The following is a 22,817-nucleotide window of genomic DNA, read 5'->3' on the forward strand; positions in this document are numbered from 1 at the left end:
CGCTCTTGCGCTTATTAAAATAATTAAAAAAATCCCACAGGCCGCGCAAAGCACAACCGTACACGAGAAAACATTACAATGTGAAAAATCAACCCACAATATTCTACCCACTTCATTCTCGCGCGTGTTGTTCCCCGGAAAACACTCAACACTTCGGTAGCAAATAAAGCTGTACACCCTTCAAACTTGTTACCATGCAATGGAAGCAACGCCCTCTGACTTGCTGCCTCTTGACCCTTCAAACAAACCTCGCAAATTAGAAGCATCTACTAGAGATGAAGTGTCTTTAAAAATTGAATTTTAATTTCCAACAAGGTTACGTAACGATTCTGCCAAGAGCAAGGCGGTTTCAAACGGAACCGACCACGCGAACGTTCGTGGGCAACGATTACGATTTTGTCGAATTAAAATTCGTTCCGGAAATAATTTCACTTAATTCATCGTGCACACCCGGCACCACTTGCCTAAACCTCTCTTCCATCTCCCTCTCTCGCTGCCTCTCCCTACAACAAATTGATTCACAAAGGAAGCGAGGAAAAATTGGTCAGCCTCAACCCCGCTGAGCTCGAGTTAATTTTACTTTTGTAAATGTTCTTGGCCGAGTCCAAGCGTGAAAATTACCAGCGGCCGATTGCAATAAATTCCAAAGGTATGGAAATAATAAACTAAGATATTTAATGAGTTTTGCGCCACCGGAGATCACACATATTTTGTTTTCACATCTCTTTCATAGTAGTGGTTTTTCAATGACGTATACTTTTCAAATCCGGCTCGGTAGGATAAATACATTTTTAAATTTAATATGTTGTATTTAACTTCAATTTCTTTATGGTAAATTTCAGTAGTAAATGAAATTTAAAAAGTAAGTACTTTATCGTATTATAAAACAATGGTTGTACCTTACGGAATCAGTTGTAGAGAAAAGCATATAAATTTAAGCTATTAAAATATTTCGATCAAAGTAACATCCTTTTTCTCATGAAATTAAATGGAATCTGAAGAAATTCCCACAAATGTGTGCGCTTCTTTTGTACTGATGTTAAGAGGGCGTTACTGCAGTGAACTGAGACGTTTGAAGTTGTTTGCTTGACGCCTTCCAGTGAAACATTATTGTTTTTCAATCAAACAAATATTGGGTTCGGATACAAACCAAATATAAGATTCAATCGAGTAACGATGTTTACCCTGTATACTTTTCCCGTTCACTACTCGTTCGTTTTTCAAGCAGATCATCCATCGAAAACGTGTTGAAGTATCCAACCATTTTTCCTACTTTATGCTTAATCGATCGTAAATAGTAGTCGTTGTCGTTGTGCCTGAGCTGCAGGAATGCTACAGTCGTGCGATGAGAGCCCAGTTTGTTCGGTTTAGTGTTTGGATGCATTTTTTAGCAACGTATTGCAGGGTTGTCGAACACGATTCAGATTCATTGATGTTGGAAGAGTCGTCAATATTTGCTTGGTTAGACTTCTTTTAAAAGGGGTGTTGTAATAAGACTAAGAGCCTTGGCCCATGATGCCAAAGTAGAATTATTTACCCGTACCATCTGGATTAATGATTTCACAGCCCTGACGTGTACGAACGGTTGGGATATACCGACCATAAAACGGATGCATTTGACTGGAAACTCGGTGTAAATAGAGAGCACCAGGTACCGGGCGCCTCCACCGATTGCCCCGCCGGGAGAGCCTGGGCACGTTTGTTCCATCTAGTCGGACGGAAAAATAGCTCAATGTGCAGTTCTTTGAGTCGAGAATTGTGGAGCAAAACGAGGGTAGAAGGGAAAAAACAAAACACACTGAAACGGAAGCTCAACGTTTCCGACGGACTTACCTTCTTTTTCGATTTCATCGATTCCAGCTGGCGCTCGGTGTGCTCCCCGATCGAACGGCTGCCCCACAGCTCCCGGCCCATCAGCGAGTAGCACACGATCATGATCAGCATCGGAATGCCGTAGGTGAGTATCAGGAACACCAGGTTGTAGCTGCCATCGGCGAACGGTGCGGGAAAAAGGGCGAGAAAAGAAAATGGCATCAGTGTCGGTGCTACACCTCACAGGCGAACGGCGGCTAATTGAGTTATTGTGTGGATGCTCACTTCTAATTGAAAATCCATCCCCACCCCGCCTTTCCTTTCTCCCATACGAGCGAGAACAAAAAAAAATACAGAAATCAGAAATATCAAGACTCTCATCCACTTTCCGTGGCAAGCTTGCAGTGTCGGTTGTTTTCCATCGTGACGTGAGACGATGACTTCCTCGAAATGTGCTTACGTGGTGTTCGAAATTACATTAGGAGGACGGTAGTGCTGAAGAGAAAATTCATTATGCTTGTGTAAGTGCTTTCGCACAGCAGAGCCCTTCCCTGTCCGGATTGGCCTAGTTATTGAGTTAGAATCCGGGAAATATCTACGCCTTCGGCCTATCTTTGGCGGGTTCACCTTGCCAAACATAACTGGACCTTCCAGGCAAACAGTTATTCCTTTGAAAAACACATTACTCATTCAATTGAGAAAGAAAGAGGAAAATGTATGGTAAAGTTTATGGTTCTATGATTTGTGCTCGTCAAACATAAATAGAATCGCATAAATCAACAACCATCGCAATACTAAATCCATCATAACCCTTGGTTGTTCGTTAATTATTCTCTCAACAATAGAGTTGCCAACAAGCTACAACCGAGATAAATATTTGCTGTTGGGCGATAAATACACCAACGAAATGAATTCAATTCAATTTGAAAACGGAGGGTTTTATTTTCATTGCTTAAAAAATACTATTGATATTAATATCCTAGTTATTTAACTTTTTAATTATTCATTTATATTTTTATAACATTTTGGTTTAAATTATGATGTGTTTTATTGATAGCGAAATCAATTTAAGCTGCATAATAGAGTGTTTTTCCATCTTGCCACGAGCAATTTTAATTAGAAAGTGCGGCCAGCTCCACTTGAGTCAAAAAACCACGGGAGAAAAATGATCAAGTTAATATGGAACAGTCCGATGCAGTTTAATGAGCCACCTCGAGTCGCCTTCAATCTCGCATGGACACTTCGCCTACCGTTCATTGTAGACATTTTCAATTAGGTGACTTCGTTCGCGAACCCAGCGCTCGACAGCCTGGCTGGTGTTGGTTTAGTAATTAGTGTTGCCACTGCTTGTGAGCTTTATTCAATTTCAGCTCCCATCAGGGTGCGCGCACTCTAGCAACGCGTTCTGCGCGCCGAAAGCCGGAAGTGAGCAGAGCGAATACGGCCGGCCATTAATTACCAGCGGCATGGAGTTCCGTTTTGGGGAAAATGGCCAACTTTTGCAACGAGTGCGACGTAATCCGAGCGATCCGGAGATCAGGTTAACACCAGCCAACAGCGGGTGGGTGGGTGGTTAAACAAAGATTTCTGGAATAATGGGTTTCGAAGCGTGCGGAAAAATATATTCTTTCCAAAGGAAACCAACCGCCAAGATGGTGCCCGGGTTGATGAATATTCATCCGGCGGGGATGGAGAGATAGCCCCGGTGGTAGTTTGGAAACGGGAAACTTGTGGGCAGCAATAATTATCGCTGAAATTCCCCGCACGAACCCGGATTCCAGCTTACCCGGAAGTGCCCGAACCACACACCATTTTGCGCTGCGTATCAGCGAAATTTCAGTGGAAAAATATTACCGAACCCGGAAGGGAAACAATCATATCGGTTTCTTTTCGCCTATATTTTGGCTTGAAAGTACAACGAAAAGCAATCGCTTGGAAAACGATCGAAGCAACTTTTCCGTTTGATCTCTGGTTGGACAACTGGGCGAAGTTGGAAAGCTAAACATAAATTGTGGGTAGCAATGTTTTTAGTTAATCTTCAATGGTTGTTTTGATGGAAACATTAAAAAAAACAAAGCGAAAGGATTACGGATCTTTATTGATTTGTAGAAATTTCATTATTGGTGTGATAATAAATGTAAGTGGAAGTATTTATCCATTATATTTTTTGCGAATATTTACAAACACTCCATTCGAAGTACTTCCTTACTGGGAAAATAATTAATCCTTCAGCTAGCGTGCGTTTGCGGTATTCGATCAGACTTCACTCACGTTCCGCAATTCCCCATAAATATAAAAGTCCGGCTTAAACATTGATCGCATTTATTAAACGATTTTCGACGATACCGAACCGCATCCGTTTACCACATTAAAAGCTAATGCGATTTCTGGCGTTTTCACCGCTAGCCGCCTCTTGCCACAGCGAGTGTTTGCGTACGGGGGTGGCTGTTTCATTCATTAATTGGCATTGATGTGGCACCACGGCATTTGCGGTCGCAACCCTGGAGCGGTCGCTTCAGATGAACCAACAGTCAAAACGGGGGAAAACCACCACTACTTAATTCGACGATCAACGCTGAAAGTCAAAACATAACGTTGCTGTCCCAAACTCCGGACGTTTATGGTGAACTCATTCCTTTCCGGACTTGCTATTTCAGGCGCTGTTTGCCTCCGGGGAATACTTGCCACGAAGTTGCGCCTTTGTGCCTAAGAATCTTAAAGTTGCTTGAGTGATGAAACATTCATTCTGCCACCGCAGGGAAAACGAAACTTGGCAAACTTTTCTCGCCGATAAACTTCTGTTGTGAGCACGTCTAATGCACAAAAGTGAGGTCTCGAAATTTGGTGTTCTTATTTAGTGCGGTCCGGCTGGTTTATTTCCTGCGGAACATGTACGCATAGAAATTGTGTTGATTGAAGAAATCACTGAAACTTTCCATTCATAAAATACGGAAGAACACCCGGTTGTATCCTATTGCACACCGATGGGTGCCAACGGATTGTACAATTTGTGGACAAAGCACTAGATAAAGCTGGTCCGAGATTCATTTGCAGCCATATGCTTTAGTCACACAAACATTCGGTCACGTCCGACTCCTGACATCCGGTTTGCGCGGAGCCACCTTGCGTCCGAAAATGAAGCTGTCAACGATGTCGACAAATGATTGATACCGTCGAACGCATCCATAGTGTTGGCAGTCGATTCGTTCATCGCTTTAAATTGGAACACGCGAAAAAATATGAGCGTATTCTCATCATACACTTTCCCCACTCGTAGAGTGTGTGACTGTGTTGTCAGTTTTCCGTTTGTATGAAGGAATATTTTTCAAAACAGCCTACTGAGTCGTACCGATTTTTGTTACGCAACACTTGTATGCATTTCTCGATGGTGCACACGAATACTGAACTGCAAAAACGATTCATATTTTATTCACTTTTCCGCACGATGCCTAAAATTGTATTTCCACAAAAAATCAGCGTCACACCTAGCAACAATTCCGCCATGTTGGATTCATCTTTTGAAACCCATTTCATTCGTTTCAATCTGGTTAATCCATTGAACATGAAACGGCAGGTGAGGGAACAATATAATGTATCACAACGTGACGTAATTTGAGGCCGATTAGGACTCCCTGTGATGGGTGTTGTGCGTAAGCACTTCAAGACAAACGCCGACGAACTGACGTCAGCACGACATACCAATTCGCACCCTCAGATGTACGTACAGCCAAATAAAATGTTTCTCGAGAAGCGTCATTTAGACATCGTCTGAGCATATTGTAGTAGAAGTAAAAAAATACGAAGATCAAACATTGACATCTACCCTCGGGCGGGGTCAGCATCATTTCTGTGTGCTTAGGACAATATCTTGAAAATAAATACCTTGCCAGACGTAACGTCATCTAGAAAATGGGTCGTGTTTGACTTATATTTCAATGTAACTTGCAACTGAACGAAAACAAACCGTAAATTGTGTTATAAAAAATCCCTTTTACTAAAAACGATAAAAAAAGGAATATGCAATTTTTACTTAACTTATATCACGCTTGATGTACTGCTTGTCGGGCTTTTTCAGATATTGTTCAAATTATTTATTTCGTCCATTTCTACGAAAACTCCCACCCAGGTCTGTCGGTTTGTCCCCCAGTCCCTCGAGGGATACGTATTTCTACGAAATCCGATAGCTTCCGTGTTCCAAAAGCTCGGTTCATTTCGTTTCGGTATCATCTGAAATTGAGTTACCCCGAGGACTTACCGTCAGTCTTAACTGAATTACAACTCCTTGAGCCGCACGCCGGAAAACGGGAATGCGTGCCCTAGCCAAACTGCTTATATTCCATTATCCGGCAGGATTATATTGACTGAGCTACTCGGTGGCGCCTGGAACCGGCGGTGACGTCGATTTGCTGCTGCAAACATAAATGTAGCCAAACAAATCACGCCACCCGCGGCCGAATAATGAAGATCGGATCATGTACTTAATGCTCTCACTTCGTACGCAAAATTAGCCACCTTCTTCGGGTGGTTGTCGGGCTGAAAACTTAATCTGTTGCTTGCCCACGGCTTCGATGCGCGCGGAAAATCACGAAACAAAGGTGGGCCTGTTACAACGCTACTGGCTGGCGACGAGCAAGTCAAATCCGAACGGATGAGACGTGATTGTCATTGATGCTTTTGTTGTGATTTGACGAGGCCAAGTTTGCTTCGATAAAGTTGCTTCTACCACCTACACTAGCTCTTTGTTCTGATCTCGCTTCTACGCCTCGATGACGAGCGAATAAATTTCGCAGATTTTCGCGCAGGGTAAATCTGTGCCTACCACATCCATCCCAAGGTCGTAAGGTTTAACTACAGCCCACTCTCTTCATTAAATCGCACGTAAATAAACACTACTAGTGAACTTTCGTTGAATTACAACTTTGAAAAGAGCAACAATTCGAGGCTGTGAAAGTAAAACTAATAATTTAATTTAAAAGCATATTTTAGAATTATTACATATTTGTAATCGTAAAAGAAGATTCATTTATAAGCAATAAAATTTGGCTCCCGTTGCATTTGGTTCGTTCTAACCCACAACGTTTACCTTCAATAAATTGCAAGGATGCAGCCAACCTGTTTTGTTATCCATGACCACAAAGAATAAATAAAACCATGTCGCTGAGCCACGGTAGTGATTAATGGTGAAAAAGTTTTGGGATATTCTCCAAGGTATCCAATGAATAATATCACCGGCTTAAATAACATCCAAGGATGGACACAGCCGGAAAGAAGTATGAAGGGTAGCATGAATATTTTTTCGACATTGTTGCCTTAACACAGAAAACTTTTCTCATAGCGTGGTAACGTTTTGAGCATATTCCTTTGTAAAATTATTGGATTTCGCCATTTTGCCGTTTTATATCATCTCAAAATGATAACTTGTTTTTATAGTTAATAGTTCAATTAGTCATCAGAAACGTGTATCCATGCGCAATGCATCCGTTTAAAAGCATCGGTTCTCACAATTTTGCCATATATGTTTTTTTCGCACGACATCGAAATGAATGAAGCATCGGAAAACAGGTCCCACACACAGCAACGAAAATTGAACTTTCCTTTAGCACTTCTACCAGGTTTTAAAAGGAAGAAACCCTTAACTACTTCGCCCACGTTTAACATGGAAGAAAACATCTTTTCCCTTGGCAAACTTCCTTTTACAACGTATAATTTTCTACCTCCCAAAGGCGATCTACGGGTTCTTCTGGGAACATGGACACACCGCCTGCAGCTTTTTCCGCAAGCAAAACTGGAATGATTCCACTGACTACTCGTCAAACTCGGCTAGTGTTAAACTGCTCCATTTCCAAGCCACACCTCATCCCGCCGGAGGTGTTTTGCCAAGAGTATGTTTTCCTTCCCGATGAGCAAACACAGGTCGGTTAAACGTGGAGGTGGTGAGTGTGTGCATGTTTTTTTCCGAAACTCCCTAGAACCCACTTTTTCTCGGGAGTTTCTAGCCTCCGCCTCTGGCACTGGACGGTAATTTATTTTGTAAAGTTTACCCCTCCCGAGGATATAGTTTCCCATTCGGGCATCATTACAGCCAAAACTTTCCGCAGTCTGTCCGGAAAGATTTCAACTGCGGAACCCCCAACGAGTCCTGCACTGGCTAGCTGACTTGTGTAGCATTTGAAGGACCGTTTTCCGGCAGCTGCTTGTTTGTAATGAAAAATAAAAAAACGGACTCTCCTCATCAATCCCCCTGGTCGGGCATCTTTTCGGACCCGTATTGATACGAAAATTCAATTATTACCATTCGCAGGATTTACGCACGCGACATGCCGCATCGTTGCGTGCCAGGACCTGGAATGCCAACCAGTCTGGTTCAAAGGCACGCCAAATTTCCCCTGCATTCAAGAACTTTCAAAACTCTCTCCTCGGGGACCGAAGCAGGGACACGAGGCAGCCGGCTGTTGTCCTTATTTATTGCGATCCTTAGTTTCCTTCCCCGAAGGAATCCTAAAGAGCGGTTCGAAATGCTGCTGCCTTCGCTCGCTTCCACTTTGTTCCATTTCAACGCGTCGGCGGGCGCTGTTCGAGCGGAAAAATCACACGGCATTCGCCAAACGATGACCGTTGACTTGGGTTGCCTTGGTGGCCCCTTCGGGTTGTCCCGAGTTTCCGGTCGTCAGCCGTCACTCGGAGCTTCCAGATCGTTGTGCAAATTTCGACCGAGCCTTGGTATGAATAATTCGTTTATCTTTCGGTTGCCAAGCGGACACGCCCAAAAGGCAGGAAATGAGCAACGACCAGAGGGGCGTGGGGTAGTTACTTTTGTAATGCTTCAAAATTTTTGGCTGATGAAATAGAAGAAGTTGCATCATTTTCGGGCCCTTGTACCATTTCACTAGGACGACGTAAGAGGCATACTTGACGTTCCTGCTTTCTGTGCGATACAATTAGGCTGACATAAACGTCATCTCTGTCGACAGCAGAGCCCCATATTCAGAGCCGATTTACATGTTTCATTAATTCAACAAAAAGAATGGTTTCCCGATAGGCTCGCTTTTCACGTTGAAAGTATGCGCCTGGAACAAAGCTTTTCTTTATGTTTTTATTGCAATCGAACGGAATAATGAATGACAATTGAAATTAATTCATGCGGTTTCATTCATTGATGCACAAATTATGGAGGAAACGAAGTGAGGGATTTTGGGAAATTAAAATTCAAACGTAAGGAAAATACTTACATGTAATCTGCCATCGACGTCGGGTAGCGTCCGTCGGGCCACAGCATGTAGCATACGGTGCGTGTTTTGCCATTGTTGTATCTATCGAAACGGAGAAACACAATTTAATTTCGTCGATGTACAAAATATACTGGCAATTCATTGTACGCGAACAAAGAAAACGGAAGAAACATCGATTTATTCGACATGTTACAGAAGCTTAAAAACATGAATCAGACTTTATAAACATGGCTTCGGTGTTAGTGTTTACATAAACGGCTATACTTTTTGCGTATATGTATGTTATGAACCAAATACGATTAAAGTCTCTAAAACTGAAGATTCAATTGCAATCAACGGTTGAAGAAAAAAATAGTGTCCCTGAAAACTTTACTTTTGATTGATTTGAAATTAAAGTTTTAGGTGTGCGGTTATCTGAAAAACTTCGTATTAATTACTCTTGCTCGTTATAAAGACAGCTACCGAGAAAAACTCCAATTTTATTTAGAAAAAAAGCTCAAAACCCTTTTTGATGTAAAGTGTTTGCTTTCAAGATTTTTAATCGGTTTCTTGCTGCTATTTGCCTTTGCAACGCGGTATCGTAGCATCGAATTGCTTCCTCCCGGCGAAGCTCAGCTTCTCTACCGCCCCGAGCCACTCCCACATACTTACCGCTTCGTCATGACAGTCGAGTACATCAGGCACGGTGCAGCGAGCACGCAACTCAACGCCCAGATGATTAAAAGGAAGATCCGGGCCTTCTTGCGCGACGTCCGGTGCCGCAGGGGATGCACGATCGCAATGTACCTGGCAAAGGCAAACAAAACGGATCAGGGCAGGCGGGAACGGGTATGCGGAGCTGGAACGGGAAAGTCGAACCGGGGCCTGGAGAGTTTCCGTGTGCAGCTATCAAAAATCCACAATCGGGAAAAACGATTACGGAATCGTCAAATTGTCGGTGGAGTTAAATCTTCTGTCGGTTTCATTTTGCTTCGTTTCATTTTCGTTGGTTCCTTTCCCGTAGTATATGCGGAACGGAGTCCACTTCGCTGCTATTCTGTCATTGGACTCGCCCGTCGTTATTGCAGTGGCAGAAAAAAACAAAACAAAATGCTGATGCTGATGAACATTTCTCGGAAGTGATTTTACTCAAGAGATCAAAGTAGTTACCCAGCGTCCAAAATAGTGTCATGCTTGTTTTACTAGTTTTTGTACATCGGAGCATTCAATGCACTTTGGATCCTATTTCGTGGGAAGTACAAAACATTTACGCTTGAACCTTTTATCACTAGCCGACCAATAAGGGGCAGCTTGAATGAATTTTGAAGTACTTTTCATATCCTTTAAACTCGATTGCAGTAAAGACGAAAGTTTACACTGTTTTAAAAGATCGAAATTCTCATTAAATTTGTAAGGGTCTCCTGACCTATTGAAATTCAGATTAAAAGCAAACACCACATTGTCTATGGGCTATTCAAATTCAATTTTAATTTCTATAGAAGAATTAAAGTGTTTATGAGTTAGTTAGAATGCTTTCGGATCCATCCCAACTAATAAATACTGCTGTTAGTCACTCATTCGCCAACGTTAAGCACACATTCTTCAGCTCAAACTCAACACGTTTACGAAACGGATTCAGTTAGACTGCAGATTTCGTAATGACTTCTCTTGCTTTCTCTGTGATTCAGTTCAACTCCTCATACATTTGGACATGAAATTCTAAATTGAGTGTACTTAAATTTAGTGAGTCACGTGAAGTTGTTGAGCCGGATCCAAAAACATTGTAAAATTATTCTATAGCCGAAAATTGATAAACTTTTCGAAATCACTCATAAACTCCAGACAAAGAAAGCTTAAAATAAAACAATATGAATGGAACAGTCAGCATTTTTTAAACATCCCTAATATGTAGTATTTGAGCCTCAAAGGCAAAAATAACGACGTTACAAACATGTGACCGTACGGCGATGAAGCAACTCCAATCTAACAGTAATGTTAGACAAAAATTTCGTTCCTAACACCAGCTGTCAATTCAGCTCAATAAAGATAGCCCGATAGATAACGTCAACACCAAAAGGGGCAACTTCAGAGGAAGTCTGGGAAAAATCGGTCTGTCGCGATAAAAATTTAAGTGGAAATAAAGGCTAAGTTGTTGGTTCGCACCAGTAAGCGTCTCCATTACTCCTTTAGGACGAATTTTGCGCTAGTTAAGACGAAATCTAATAAGTTACACTCAATGAATTCAAAATTCGTAACAGTTACATTAGATAAAAGAATTTTCACAGAAAATAAATCCGTTTCCCGTAATAATGTCAACATTCGAAAAGGGCACAATTATTGCAATCGTCGCATAGATACCATACCGTTTAAAAATCGCAAAAGTCTCATGATACACATAGAAGAAAAAGGTTAAACCGATCGAAATATTGCAAAGGGAAAAATAAATCACAATCAAATGTCTATATTTGATTACTGAAAAATAATATGGATGAGCAGACATCGTTCGACAGATAATGTATAGAAGTTTCCTTATTTCGTTCGACGAGGTTCGCGAACATTTCGTCCCTGATGATTTACTGGAAGCGGCCGGTAATAGCCTCCACGTGTTCCATAAAATCGGCATCATCTTCCCGTACGTGTTGCCAGTGCTTAAGAAATCAATTTTCCGTACTGCTGTTCATCGTTCCTGCTCAACGAGCAACAGTTCACCCGGCCCAGCCAGTCCCCGGGATCCCTCACCCACGCTACACAGTCGATAAAAAGTCCTTCCGTTCCGGTTTTCTGCGAATGGCGCACAATACTCAGACTCACCGCTTCCCATCAACGTTACCGATCAACTCCATTACGCGCGAAACGCGCCTAACGGCCCACGTGAAAGGTAGCACATTCGTGCTGAATGTGTATGGGTGGGGCGTGAAAATCGAGCAAATCTATCATGACGAATCGGATGCATGGCTGGACCACGATAAGCACTCCATCCAACACACTCCCCTCCCTCACCACCTCACGTAGCACCCAACGCGACTTCGTGACGGAAGAAAGCCTACTTCCGTTTTCTCGGAACACTCCCCACCATCCTGCCGTACTGCGCACTCTCCGGAGGCTGCGTGTGACGAATGACTTGGGAAAAGGAAAAAATCATATCATCGTTTCGATAAATCGTCCACCGTCACGTCACCGTCTCCCAGCTAACCGCATACCGTTGGCGCTATCACGCGTACTCCGTTGCTTCTGCCATCATATCTGCGACCATGCGGAGCACGCACTCATTCGTAAGCGGGCAAGGGAGGGTGGCAGGAGGTGGCCTGCGGTGTACGGTTCTTCACGGCTCACGCCTAACCATGACCTAGGCGGGACATGATAGAACCTCTTGGGAGCAACTTGGGTCCGTCTGTTTGCGGTTAGCGCTTACCGCAGGGCGCGATGTTAATGAACTTCAGAAAAGGCACCGTGTTTCGCTCCGTTTCTGCGTGATACTTATTTCTGCCTCCTTATCATGTTCGTCTCGCGTACGCATCTCGCACGAAAGAGAATCCGATCCCGCACCCGCGCAAGGGGGAATTATCAGAGATGTTTGAGGTTTGTGCACCCACGGTATCAAATCCTGCCTGCCCAAAACAATGCCGTCCGTTTCATTGACCTTTCGGCTTCGGGTTTTTGGGGCGGACGTGTTGGCAGAACTATAAAAAGCCCGGCTCCTGCGAGCGGCGACTACATAAAGTGTAACTACTTCCAGTGTGTCGGTTGCTTCCAGGCGTGACTTCCGTGAACTCTGTGTGCTGTGAGAGACAGTGTGCTGTTGTGAAACTCGACGTCCGCCACGATGGTGTTCGACAAGAAGCACTTGCTGCTCCTGCTGGACCGACCCCGCGAGCCCGTGTTCATGGGCAAGGGTCGCGTAGTGTTCGACGTGCCGGATAACTACCTCACCGACCGGTACCGGCCGATCGGCACCGAAATCCAGAACCGCTTCGGCGAGAGCGCCGAGGAGCGGGTGACGGTGCGCAGCATCGCCCTGCCGGATCTCCGCATCCCGATGTCGCTCGGGCGGCAGGAGCAGTTTTCGCTCTTCATTCCTCGGCACCGGAAAATAGCCGCACGGCTGATTGACATCTTCATGGGTAGGTACCGGGAGGGGCTTCCAAAGGCAGGCCCCTCGAACGACATGTCATAAAATATACGACCCTCCCACGGGCCACACCAAACCCCATCCCCCATTTCAACCCGTTTCGGAATCGGAAGCTGAACGCTGCAGCAAATCGGAAAAAGCAATGGACAACAAATTAAGATAAATTGCCTCATAGTATTGCGCTACAAATGGACATCGCTGTCACATGCGGCGCTGTCAAACGTGTCAGAGCGGACGGTAAAATTGCCTTCGCTTGCCATCCCACCCTTGGGGTGGATTTCCTCCACGGTCGATGTTGGCGTCGAGAAGAAAAATGTTGACATTCTCGGCAGGCCCACCTGAACGTTCTTTCGCAGAAAAAAAAACCATTGTTTGAACCGGTTTGGATGCTTCTGCCAGAAGCACAGTGTTCACGCTTTTGCTAACATTCCATCCGCGTCCGGCTGTCTGGCTCAGCAGAAATTTAATATTTCTAGCAACCAGTTTCGGAGGAATTCATTCGCACATAATTCATCAGTTCCGCAGGAAAGTTGGGTTTACGTTTATATTGGCAGCAAAAATGTTTTCAAAAGGTGCGATGTTTTTCGGAGCCAAAAATAAATCACGTCCAATATGGGTAAACATTAAGTCTGCAGCAAAGCCTCGTTTAACACCGCAATGTTTCGGCTGTAGCGCTCCTGTCGATGCCAATGGCGGTTCTAAACAAACTTTAATCATAATTGAAACGAATTCTCGTACGCCTTGCCTATACCCAACGGGGCGAGATTAAAGATATTCGGAATTCTCCGAATTGATTGAATCACTTTTCAATATCATAAAGAAACGATGAAACTTAATGAAAAATAAAAGGTGTTTTGCAAGTAGAAACTCTTCATTCCCTAGAACCTATAATAAATAATTCAAGTATCCCTCAGCTATAATACTCAACTCGAGAAAAATGATTTTCAAGTTGAAAATCGTGTGCCGTACTTGCCAACTTAAGCCCTTTCTGTGTTCGAATAATCTAACTTAGTTTCGCAGAGCAAATACTTTTGCCTCCAGAAATGCTCAAATCCCGCGAAAAATGCTTCGGGGAATATTCTCTAAGCGACTCTAAGCGTTCCAGAAACTACCTCTAGCGCTATGACCAGAAATGCCTGTAATCCGATTTGTATCTTAAGTGTAGTCTGCTGCTGCATACCATTAGCCAATGCATTGGAACTCACGACTCAATTGTTGGTCCTAAAACGTCCTTGCCAAAGGGACTCGCTTTTTTACTAGCGAAATGTGCACCTTACACATTTTAGTTTCCCTCGTGCCTACGTGTTTGTTACGTGACAAAGGGGAAAGAGAGTACACCGGAAATACTTTAAACCCGGCAACGATTCTAGCAATCAACAGTCGTCTGGTAGGACTTGTCGTTGCACTGGAGATGTGCGACATACCGCTACAGTTCTGGACATTCGACACTTGCTTCTGAAACTCGATAAAAATCACGTTTCTTTGCTACGTAACTTCGGTGCCTCACGACGCCCAGGATGCTCCAAAGACGCCCAGGATGGCGTTAACAAATATCAATTCCGATAAATTATGCAGATACCTCGTACTATCGGCAACGGGTGAATCAATTTTCGCTACGTGAGCTTTCCAGACGACTTATTGCACGTTGTGTCGCCGGTCTTGGAACTTCGTTCGGAAAATGCTACTATTGTTCCGAACACCCGCCTACCGTACCGTGTTGATGGCGGTCGACATACTGCTGCCGGTTTGGGAACCGGCGTGGCGATACGGGCAACAGCAGTACGTCTCCTCACCGAACAATTCATTTCCCTCGGTGACACTGTAATGTTTCTCCAGGCGCCGACAAAGTGATAATGTATGCAAACCACGGCAAGTTTGGTGCTGTGTCGGAGCGAATGTCGACTTTCGTTACGGCTCGGAAAAAGCCAGACGGTGGCACGAATCGATTGCAAGTTTCCAGCTGCTTGTCACACTGCCGACAACATGTTGGCGCAAGGTAGACAGGAAAACTCACCCATTACGCACATATTCGGCGTAAAGACACCACAAAGAGCGACAACATTATTCGGAACTAATCAATTGAACCGTCTGAAAGGGTGTTTAATGTAGGACACACATTATGGTATAGGCTTTGCCGGGATAAGCAAATTTCTCCTTCGGTAAGATCAGAACGTTACTATAGTGAAACTGTCAGTAAAATCGGCAGCACACCAACCGTCTCGCATGAGCACGTGCTCATCAAGCCGCCGAAGATGTTGGAACATCAAAGCATAACATTAAACAAGTGGAAAGACACTGTCGTCAACGATGCATCTTCCTACCGAGGGCTGGCAAGATTTTCAAGGCCTACATTGCGGTGCTATAACGGTGTTTGCGTAATCTACGACAACGACGGCGTATCGAATATGCTATGATTGATCAAAGTTGCCGGATGTTGAAAGCTCCTTGGTAAGCAAGGTGAAAAGTGTACTTGTATGGGCTCGATATATTGCCCACCCTTCAACGACACGAGTTGGTGTTTGCTGTTCAGCTTCCAACAACATCCGACTCATCTGAGCCACGTTTTCGTTACATAACCATACCCTACACATGAAAAAAGAACAGAAAAAGAGGTTTATAAACAGGAACAACAAATAACAAAACTCGACTCTAGAGCAAATCTTCTCGGAATTCTTCTAGTACAACAAAATCAAATTAATTCCGAACGTTTATCAAAAGCAAAAGCCACATGATTTGATTGCAACCACACACCGAAAATATTCAAACAAAGTAAATGTTTAAAGCTCCGGCATCATTTTTTGTTGTTCTTTTGTTCATCGTCCAAATATTCTAGGAAACGTTCAGTGAAGCAAGTACACTCTTAAAGACACCGATATTATTAGATTACAAAGATTATTTCTTCAACAATAACGTTTCAATCCAATATCACTGACGGAGCGGCAACAGCCTACCGAAAGGTTGGGCCTTCGGATTCCCCGAAGTAATTTTAATCCTCAAAGCTTCTCTGCCGTACTCCATCATAGCTGGAAAAGTGATTTGTTTCAGGTGCTCGGAAAAAATACAAGTACTATAAAAGGTAACCCGACAGAAAAAACAGACCTCTGCAGAACTCATCGCAAAAATGCTGACTAGAGTTCTCCGCTGCGTGCCCAGCGTGATTTGTTCGTGGAAAAAGAATGGTGCCAAATCAAGACGGACTAACTTTTTCGCATCACTGATTTATTTCGGCGGAACGACGGAGGCGTCGTCAATCGAATTATAGCTTACGCACAGACTCCCACCCCGCAATGACCGTGTCAATTTTTCATTTGTTGACAATTTAATCTTTGCACCTTGGGTAAACTTCTTTGCCATCTCGAAACTAATTTAGTTACATCAAGAAATGTACCTAGCTCAACGGGAAACAATTTCGACGCCGTGCAAAGTAAGCAACAGCAGTGGTATACCTTTCAAAATTAAAAAAAAAATGTACAACGTCTGTCAATATACTTTTTGCTGCGAACAGTAGCGACAAGTGCGTGTTTTAACTTGGGCGACAAGAAAATAATTTTGGAACAGTACACTTTCAGCGAGTATCTCTTAGGCAGTGTTTGTCGTCCTTTTATAAATGGATTAGAACGTTTATGCATTTGTGTTTGCTGTCTGCAAAAGCTTTTTAACTCGGGAAAGTAGAATGCTTTATCCAATTCCCTTTCATACACAGGGAAAGCTTACACACAAAGTATCCAATTGTTTGGGGAAAAACATAAAATTTGCTTTATCAAACAATTTTCTTGAATAAAATCTTTGTATAAAATCTAAGTTGTCTCAAGAGGGTGTTGCAAAGGAGAAAGGCCATACCAGTTTATCAGGTTTTGAACTCACAACGAAAACACCGCTGAAGGACAATGACTCTACTATCGGAACTCTCTCAAACCTTCTCCTTAATTCTCACTGGCATTCAATATAAAATGTTTCACCAGACGACTTTCTGTTGTGAATTTTGTTTGCTTTGCTTTGCATAAATTTAAACCATATTCTTTAACTCCCAATGGAGCACTTCGAATGTCTCACGCGTTGGTTTAGTTCTATGAAAGGTTATATGTTCTCCTAAAAAGAAATGCTATAGGAACACAGAAAAGCACCAATCTTGTAGAACAGACAGTGCTGTCATCATCCATGTATCTCGCAAGAAACTTGATTTTATTCATGTTTCCCAAGAGTCTAAGACATTGCTTGAGTGTAAGACATCGCCTTGGAGTTAGAAGGCAAAAGCAAATGCAAAGTATTTGAATGAGTGGTTTTGCATGGCAAGGCAGCGTCTTGAGAAAACAACATCCTCGCGAGTTCATCCATGGCTGCTTCAACATTCCAGTACACTTGTTTTCGTGCTCCCGCAGGAATGCGCAATGTCGAGGACTTGCAGAGCTGTGCCGTGTTTGCACGCGACCGCATCAATCCGTACCTCTTCAACTACGCCCTCTCGGTGGCGCTGTTGCACCGGAAGGACACGCACGACCTGGACCTGCCGACCATCATCGAGGTCTTCCCGGACAAGTACGTCGACTCGAAGGTGTTCTCGCAGATACGCGAGGAGGCGACGGTGGTGCCCGAGGACATGCGTATGCCGATCGTCATCCCGAAGGACTACACCGCCTCCGACCTGGACGAGGAGCACCGGCTGTGGTACTTCCGGGAGGACATCGGCGTCAACCTGCACCACTGGCACTGGCATCTGGTCTACCCGTTCGACGCGTCCAACCGCGCCATCGTGGACAAGGACCGGCGGGGTGAGCTGTTCTACTACATGCACCAGCAGCTGGTGGCGCGCTACAACTTCGAGCGCTTCAGCAACCGACTGCAGCGCGTCAAGCGGCTGAACAACCTGCGCGAGCCCATCGGCGAGGGGTACTTCCCGAAGCTGGACTCGCTCGTCGCTAGCCGCGCCTGGCCGGGCCGGGTCGACACGGCTGTGCTGAAGGACCTGAACCGCGAGGCGGACCAGATCAAGCAGGACGTGGCCGACCTGGAGCGCTGGATCGACCGCATCTACGAGGCGATTCATCAGGGATTCGTCGTGGACGTAAGTACTACACACATTCGGGGATTTTGGGAACTTGATTTGGAGTTGATAGCTTGAGCTAATTGCAAACTATGACCTTTCACTTCCATACAAACCATTTCTTGTCATGGATTCTCTGATAAAATTTGCCAGAGTTTCTAGAAACTGTAAAACTCTCGTGTGTGGTTTTGAGTTAAGTATTGTATGCTCCTAATGCATCCGATATGCAGTACTTAATCCAGAATACAATCGATGCAAAAGAAGAAGTTAGTTTTCCACTTTGTGTGATGAAGACTGCTGAGAAACGACCGCTGAATGTCGACCTGCTACAAGAACCTCAGTGTCTATAACTGTGTCCTCTTCGGCGCTTTTCCCCGACTAGGAATCCGGCAACCGCATCCCGCTCGACGAGGAGAAGGGCATCGACCACCTCGGCAACATCATCGAGTCGTCCATCCTGTCGCCGAACCGGCAGCTGTACGGTGACATGCACAACATGGGCCACGTCTTTATCTCGTACGCGCACGACCCGGACCACCGTCACCTGGAGTCGTTCGGCGTCATGGGCGACGTCGCGACGGCCATGCGTGACCCGGTGTTCTACCGCTGGCACTCGTACATCGACGACATCTTCCAGGAGCACAAGAACAAGCTGACGCCGTACTCGCGCGGTCAGCTCACCTTCGACGGCATTTCCATCACCGGCATCACGGTGCAGCCGGAGGACGGCCCGGTCAACACGTTCCAGACGTTCTGGCAGCAGTCGGACGTGGACCTGTCGCGCGGCATGGACTTTGTACCCCGGGGCAATGTGTTTGCGAGGTAAGTTTGATGACGCTTCGCTCTTTCCGCTGCTTGACGACCCTGTTTCAGTGTTAGTCGGGTCAGTTTAGGCGAGTGGGGAAACTTATTTCCTCTGTGGAATTTTACCTGTTCATGAAACCGTTTGTTTTGCTTCGAATAGTTGGATAGCATTAATATTCAGAAAACACATTTTAAAACTATCCACAGTCCGCGTTCCTTCCCGCTAGGAAAGTCGGCTTTCAATCGTCCTGCTTGCATCAATAGTTCGCAAAACAGTTGCTGGCAATACAACTCTGCTAAAAAACATCCGCAACAACATTCCGTCCATCCGGAACAATACAATGAAACATGGAAAACAGGACACGTAATAATTTTCAGTGAAACAATATTCTCTGTAATCTGTCCACTGACACAACTCGACCTTTTTCTCCGTCGTCATTTTCAGTTTAGCTTCATTTGCCCATCTTGATCGGCTTGATTTGCAGCGATACCACTTTTTGTCTGTTTGCTGACATGTCCGATGTTCATGCCCGGTACGGTATGCGCTTGTTTGATTGCATTTTAATTGCATTTATACGTCATCGTTTTTCCCCGGGGGCCACCGAATCCGTCCCGGGGCATGGGATTCATGGGCAGGAAAGGAAGGGAAATTATGTGCGAATAGTTAAAACAACACTTTGTTGAGCATGTTCCACACATTTGCCTCCGAAACCTTCGAGCACGTTCCGCTTGCCGAACTGTTGCGCAGTTGATTTTTTTAATGTTTTGAGTAAACCGTTTATTTACACATGATCATGGAAGCGTGTACTGCGACAGTGTGTACCTATCAAAGTATTGACCCGGAGACCGGAAGCGGACGAGGTATGTTTGTGATAACTCGGTGCCTCGTGTTTTTTTTTAGAGTAATATTAACGATATAAAAAGCAATTTGTTCCACTCCCGTTCGCTCCTTCCAGCGATAATTTGCCACTCGTTACACAAACAAACATGGAAGTACGTAAAAGTGTCGTTTGTGGCGGTTGTCCAATAATCCGCGTCAAGGTCTACTCCAGCCTAACCGTGGTTAATATATTCACAATCAATCAACCAATCAATCAACCAATCACCAGAGAGAGGGGCAGAGAACGAACACGAAAACCTCCGTCAAAAATCAAACCAAACACATCTAACGTGTTTACTCTCTTTAAATATAGAATAAGTTATGTAAATGTAGGCAAATTCATACATAATATATTTGAACCGAAGGGCATTGTGACAAGAAAAAAGTAAAGCGAACAGATCAACATGCCGTTTCACTGGCATGTGCTAGATCTACAATGTTGTGGTTGTGGATAAATATCAATTAAGGTTATTACGCGAAAACAAATGCATAACCTTTGTAGCTTGTGGTTTTTAGACCATCACTTATTATGAAATGATTGTGTCTAAAATAGGCACTCTTTCATATTGGGAAAAGTGGTATAAAAACATTAAAATACTCTCTTTTGTACATTGAACGCGTCATTAATCAAACGTATCAAATATTCAATTTTCGTGGTACACCACAACAGAACGAAACGCATGATAGATTCAGTAATTAGTAATTTCATGAGTAGTTAAAGAAATCAAACGATACCCTGCGGCCACCTCATTAAAGCACAGAGTGCACTCATGTAGCAATAATACACCCTTAGTAATAGGATGCAGCCATAATGCATAACACACCGCGTAGATAACTCGTCATTCAGCAGGCAAGTTACCACGTTCCGTGCATTAAAGACGAAGTTTGACCCTTCACGAGCTTCGTACGTATTCTTCGTATTCCTACAATAGGATCCATTCTCGTTACATAAACGACAGCAGAAACATATCCCGTGCTGGGAACGAGACCGGAAACTACTCAACTGAATCACATTCCATCGCATAATGGGCAGCCACATGTTCGATGGAGCAGTGTGTGTGTGTGTGTTTCTTTTTACACTGCAAACAATGCGATCGTTCGCATAGAATCACTAGACGAGCTGAAGTTCCGGCCAAAGTTTTCTCTCTTACGGTTCTTCCTCACCATCCGGTTTCTTTTGCCGAAAGGGATGGAAATTGAGTCGGTAAAGTAATTTGCCCCGAAACGCAACGAAACGCCATTCAGAACGGTAAAGTTTTTCGTTTTAATTACTGCCACTAAAAACCGAAAAAAACGTACACCCCACACATACAAACTCGCATGAGGAAAACGGCCCCACGGGAAAACCCTCGAGGCCAGAAATGGCGCACCATAAACATGGCTCTTTGTGTGTAATTGTTCACTGCTCGGTTTGGAACACTTCCGGTATGCGCAGCTTTAATGGCAAATAGTTCATCAACTATCTATTTTTCATGTTCACTATTATGCCATAATTTTACGAAGCACAGGGCTAGAAATGTTTATAGTAGCGAAGAGACGTGGGTGTTAGCTTGAAGGGAACTTTCTTTGTAATAAATGCTCGTGCTTTCATAACGTATACACTTATCTGCAAGCTCGAAGCATTTTTTTAGTTGATCGAATGTTTGGCATCGACCCACACACAGTCGGGGTTTGCCATCCATGCTGTTGAAACTTTTTTACGAGACGCAAAATAGAATAGAAGAAAAATGCTCCAAACAATAGGTACCGTTAATAAAATCCCTCCTCACAGATTTTTTTTTTTTACTTTTGAGGAATGGGCATACTTAGTCCGCGTAACGTTGCCCTTCAAGACAACTTTCCCGCCAAGTGGCTCTTCAAGGGCCCACATGTTGGCAGCATAATTGGTTTCGCCATTATTCGCTGCGAAGAAGAATGACTAATGGTGGTATTTTATTTTGCCCCCCACCTCCCTTTTTGATGATGTATGTTTTCCCACACCTACACAGATTCACCCACCTGCAGCACTCTCCGTTCGTGTACACCATCATGATCGAGAACGACTCGGACGCGCAGCGGATGGCGTTCGTTCGCATTTTCCTCGCGCCGAAGAACGACGAACGCGGCACGCCGATGGTTTTCCGCGACCAGCGCCTGTTCATGGTCGAGCTGGACAAGTTCCTCGTCGCACGTGAGTTCTCCCTTCGCGCACATTTGTGCCGATTGTGTCGTTTTAAATATCCCCCCTCATCTACCGGGTTTCATCTTCTGACAGTTCGTCCTGGCGCGAACCGTATTCGGCGGCGCTCGAAGGAATCCACCGTCACCATCCCGTTCGAGCGCACGTTCCGCAACCTGGACCAAAACCGGCCGGCCCAGGATACGCCGCAGGAGGCCGAGTTCAACTTCTGCGGCTGCGGCTGGCCGGCGCACATGCTCGTGCCGAAGGGGCTGCCCGAGGGCCTGCCGGCGGACCTGTTCATCATGGTGTCCAACTACGAGGAGGACCGCGTCGTGCAGGACCTGGTCGGCACGTGCAACGATGCCGCCTCGTACTGCGGCGTCCGCGATCGGCTCTACCCGGACCGGAAGGCGATGGGCTACCCGTTCGACCGGGCCGCCCGCAGCGGCGTGGACCGGCTGGCCAACTTCCTGACGCCCAACATGGCCGTGCAGTCGATCATGGTCGTGCACAACGACCGAACGGTCAACCGGACCGGGTAGGGAGACTCGCCCCGCAATGTACTAGCGCACAATATTTTCTTTTCTCTGCATCTACAAATGAATTGTGAAAAATAAATCACTCTTTACACGTACTGTTTCATTTCGGTTCTATATTTTACAATCAAATCTCATGAATACCACCCATTTCAACCAAAGTACTGTTTGCCCTAGCTTCAAGTGGGTTTGCGAAATGGATTCCTTGATTGAATGCAATCGATGAACCCTTTGGAAAGTTCATAA

The 22,817-nt window shown here is 44.6% G+C and overlaps 3 protein-coding genes across 3 annotated transcripts in view; 2 read left to right on the forward strand and 1 right to left on the reverse strand.

Moving 5' to 3' along the window:
* The window catches only part of LOC131260251 (mediator of RNA polymerase II transcription subunit 7), a 137,690-nt gene that overhangs the window by 90,656 nt on the left and 24,217 nt on the right, over nt 1-22,817 (forward strand). The gene's annotated exons all lie outside the window — the stretch shown is intronic.
* The window catches only part of LOC131260226 (tachykinin-like peptides receptor 86C), a 47,796-nt gene that overhangs the window by 13,621 nt on the left and 11,358 nt on the right, over nt 1-22,817 (reverse strand). The window contains exons 4-6 of the mRNA XM_058261920.1: nt 9,693-9,827; nt 9,042-9,122; nt 1,834-1,984 (exon numbers count right to left, since the gene is read on the reverse strand). Coding sequence (XP_058117903.1) covers nt 1,834-1,984; nt 9,042-9,122; nt 9,693-9,827 — 367 coding nt within the window. The remainder of the gene's footprint in view (nt 1-1,833; nt 1,985-9,041; nt 9,123-9,692; nt 9,828-22,817) is intronic.
* Nucleotides 12,844-22,577, forward strand: LOC131260219 (phenoloxidase 2). Its single transcript, XM_058261908.1, has 5 exons — nt 12,844-13,141; nt 17,529-18,211; nt 18,573-19,012; nt 21,863-22,044; nt 22,129-22,577. Exons 1-5 carry the CDS (start codon nt 12,844-12,846, stop codon nt 22,575-22,577), a joined length of 2,052 nt encoding a protein of 683 aa, XP_058117891.1.

This window comes from Anopheles coustani, chromosome 3 (genome assembly GCF_943734705.1).
Source record: "Anopheles coustani chromosome 3, idAnoCousDA_361_x.2, whole genome shotgun sequence".
Lineage (NCBI taxonomy): Eukaryota > Metazoa > Arthropoda > Insecta > Diptera > Culicidae > Anopheles > Anopheles coustani.

Excerpts from the sequence above, each read along its gene's own strand:
- LOC131260219 (XM_058261908.1), top strand. The coding sequence starts at position 12,844 with ATGGTGTTCGACAAGAAGCACTTGCTGCTCCTGCTGGACCGACCCCGC. Across the intron at positions 13,142-17,528 it reads GCTGATTGACATCTTCATGG|GAATGCGCAATGTCGAGGAC; the intron begins GTAGGTACCGGG and ends GTGCTCCCGCAG. Across the intron at positions 22,045-22,128 it reads GGACAAGTTCCTCGTCGCAC|TTCGTCCTGGCGCGAACCGT; the intron begins GTGAGTTCTCCC and ends ATCTTCTGACAG.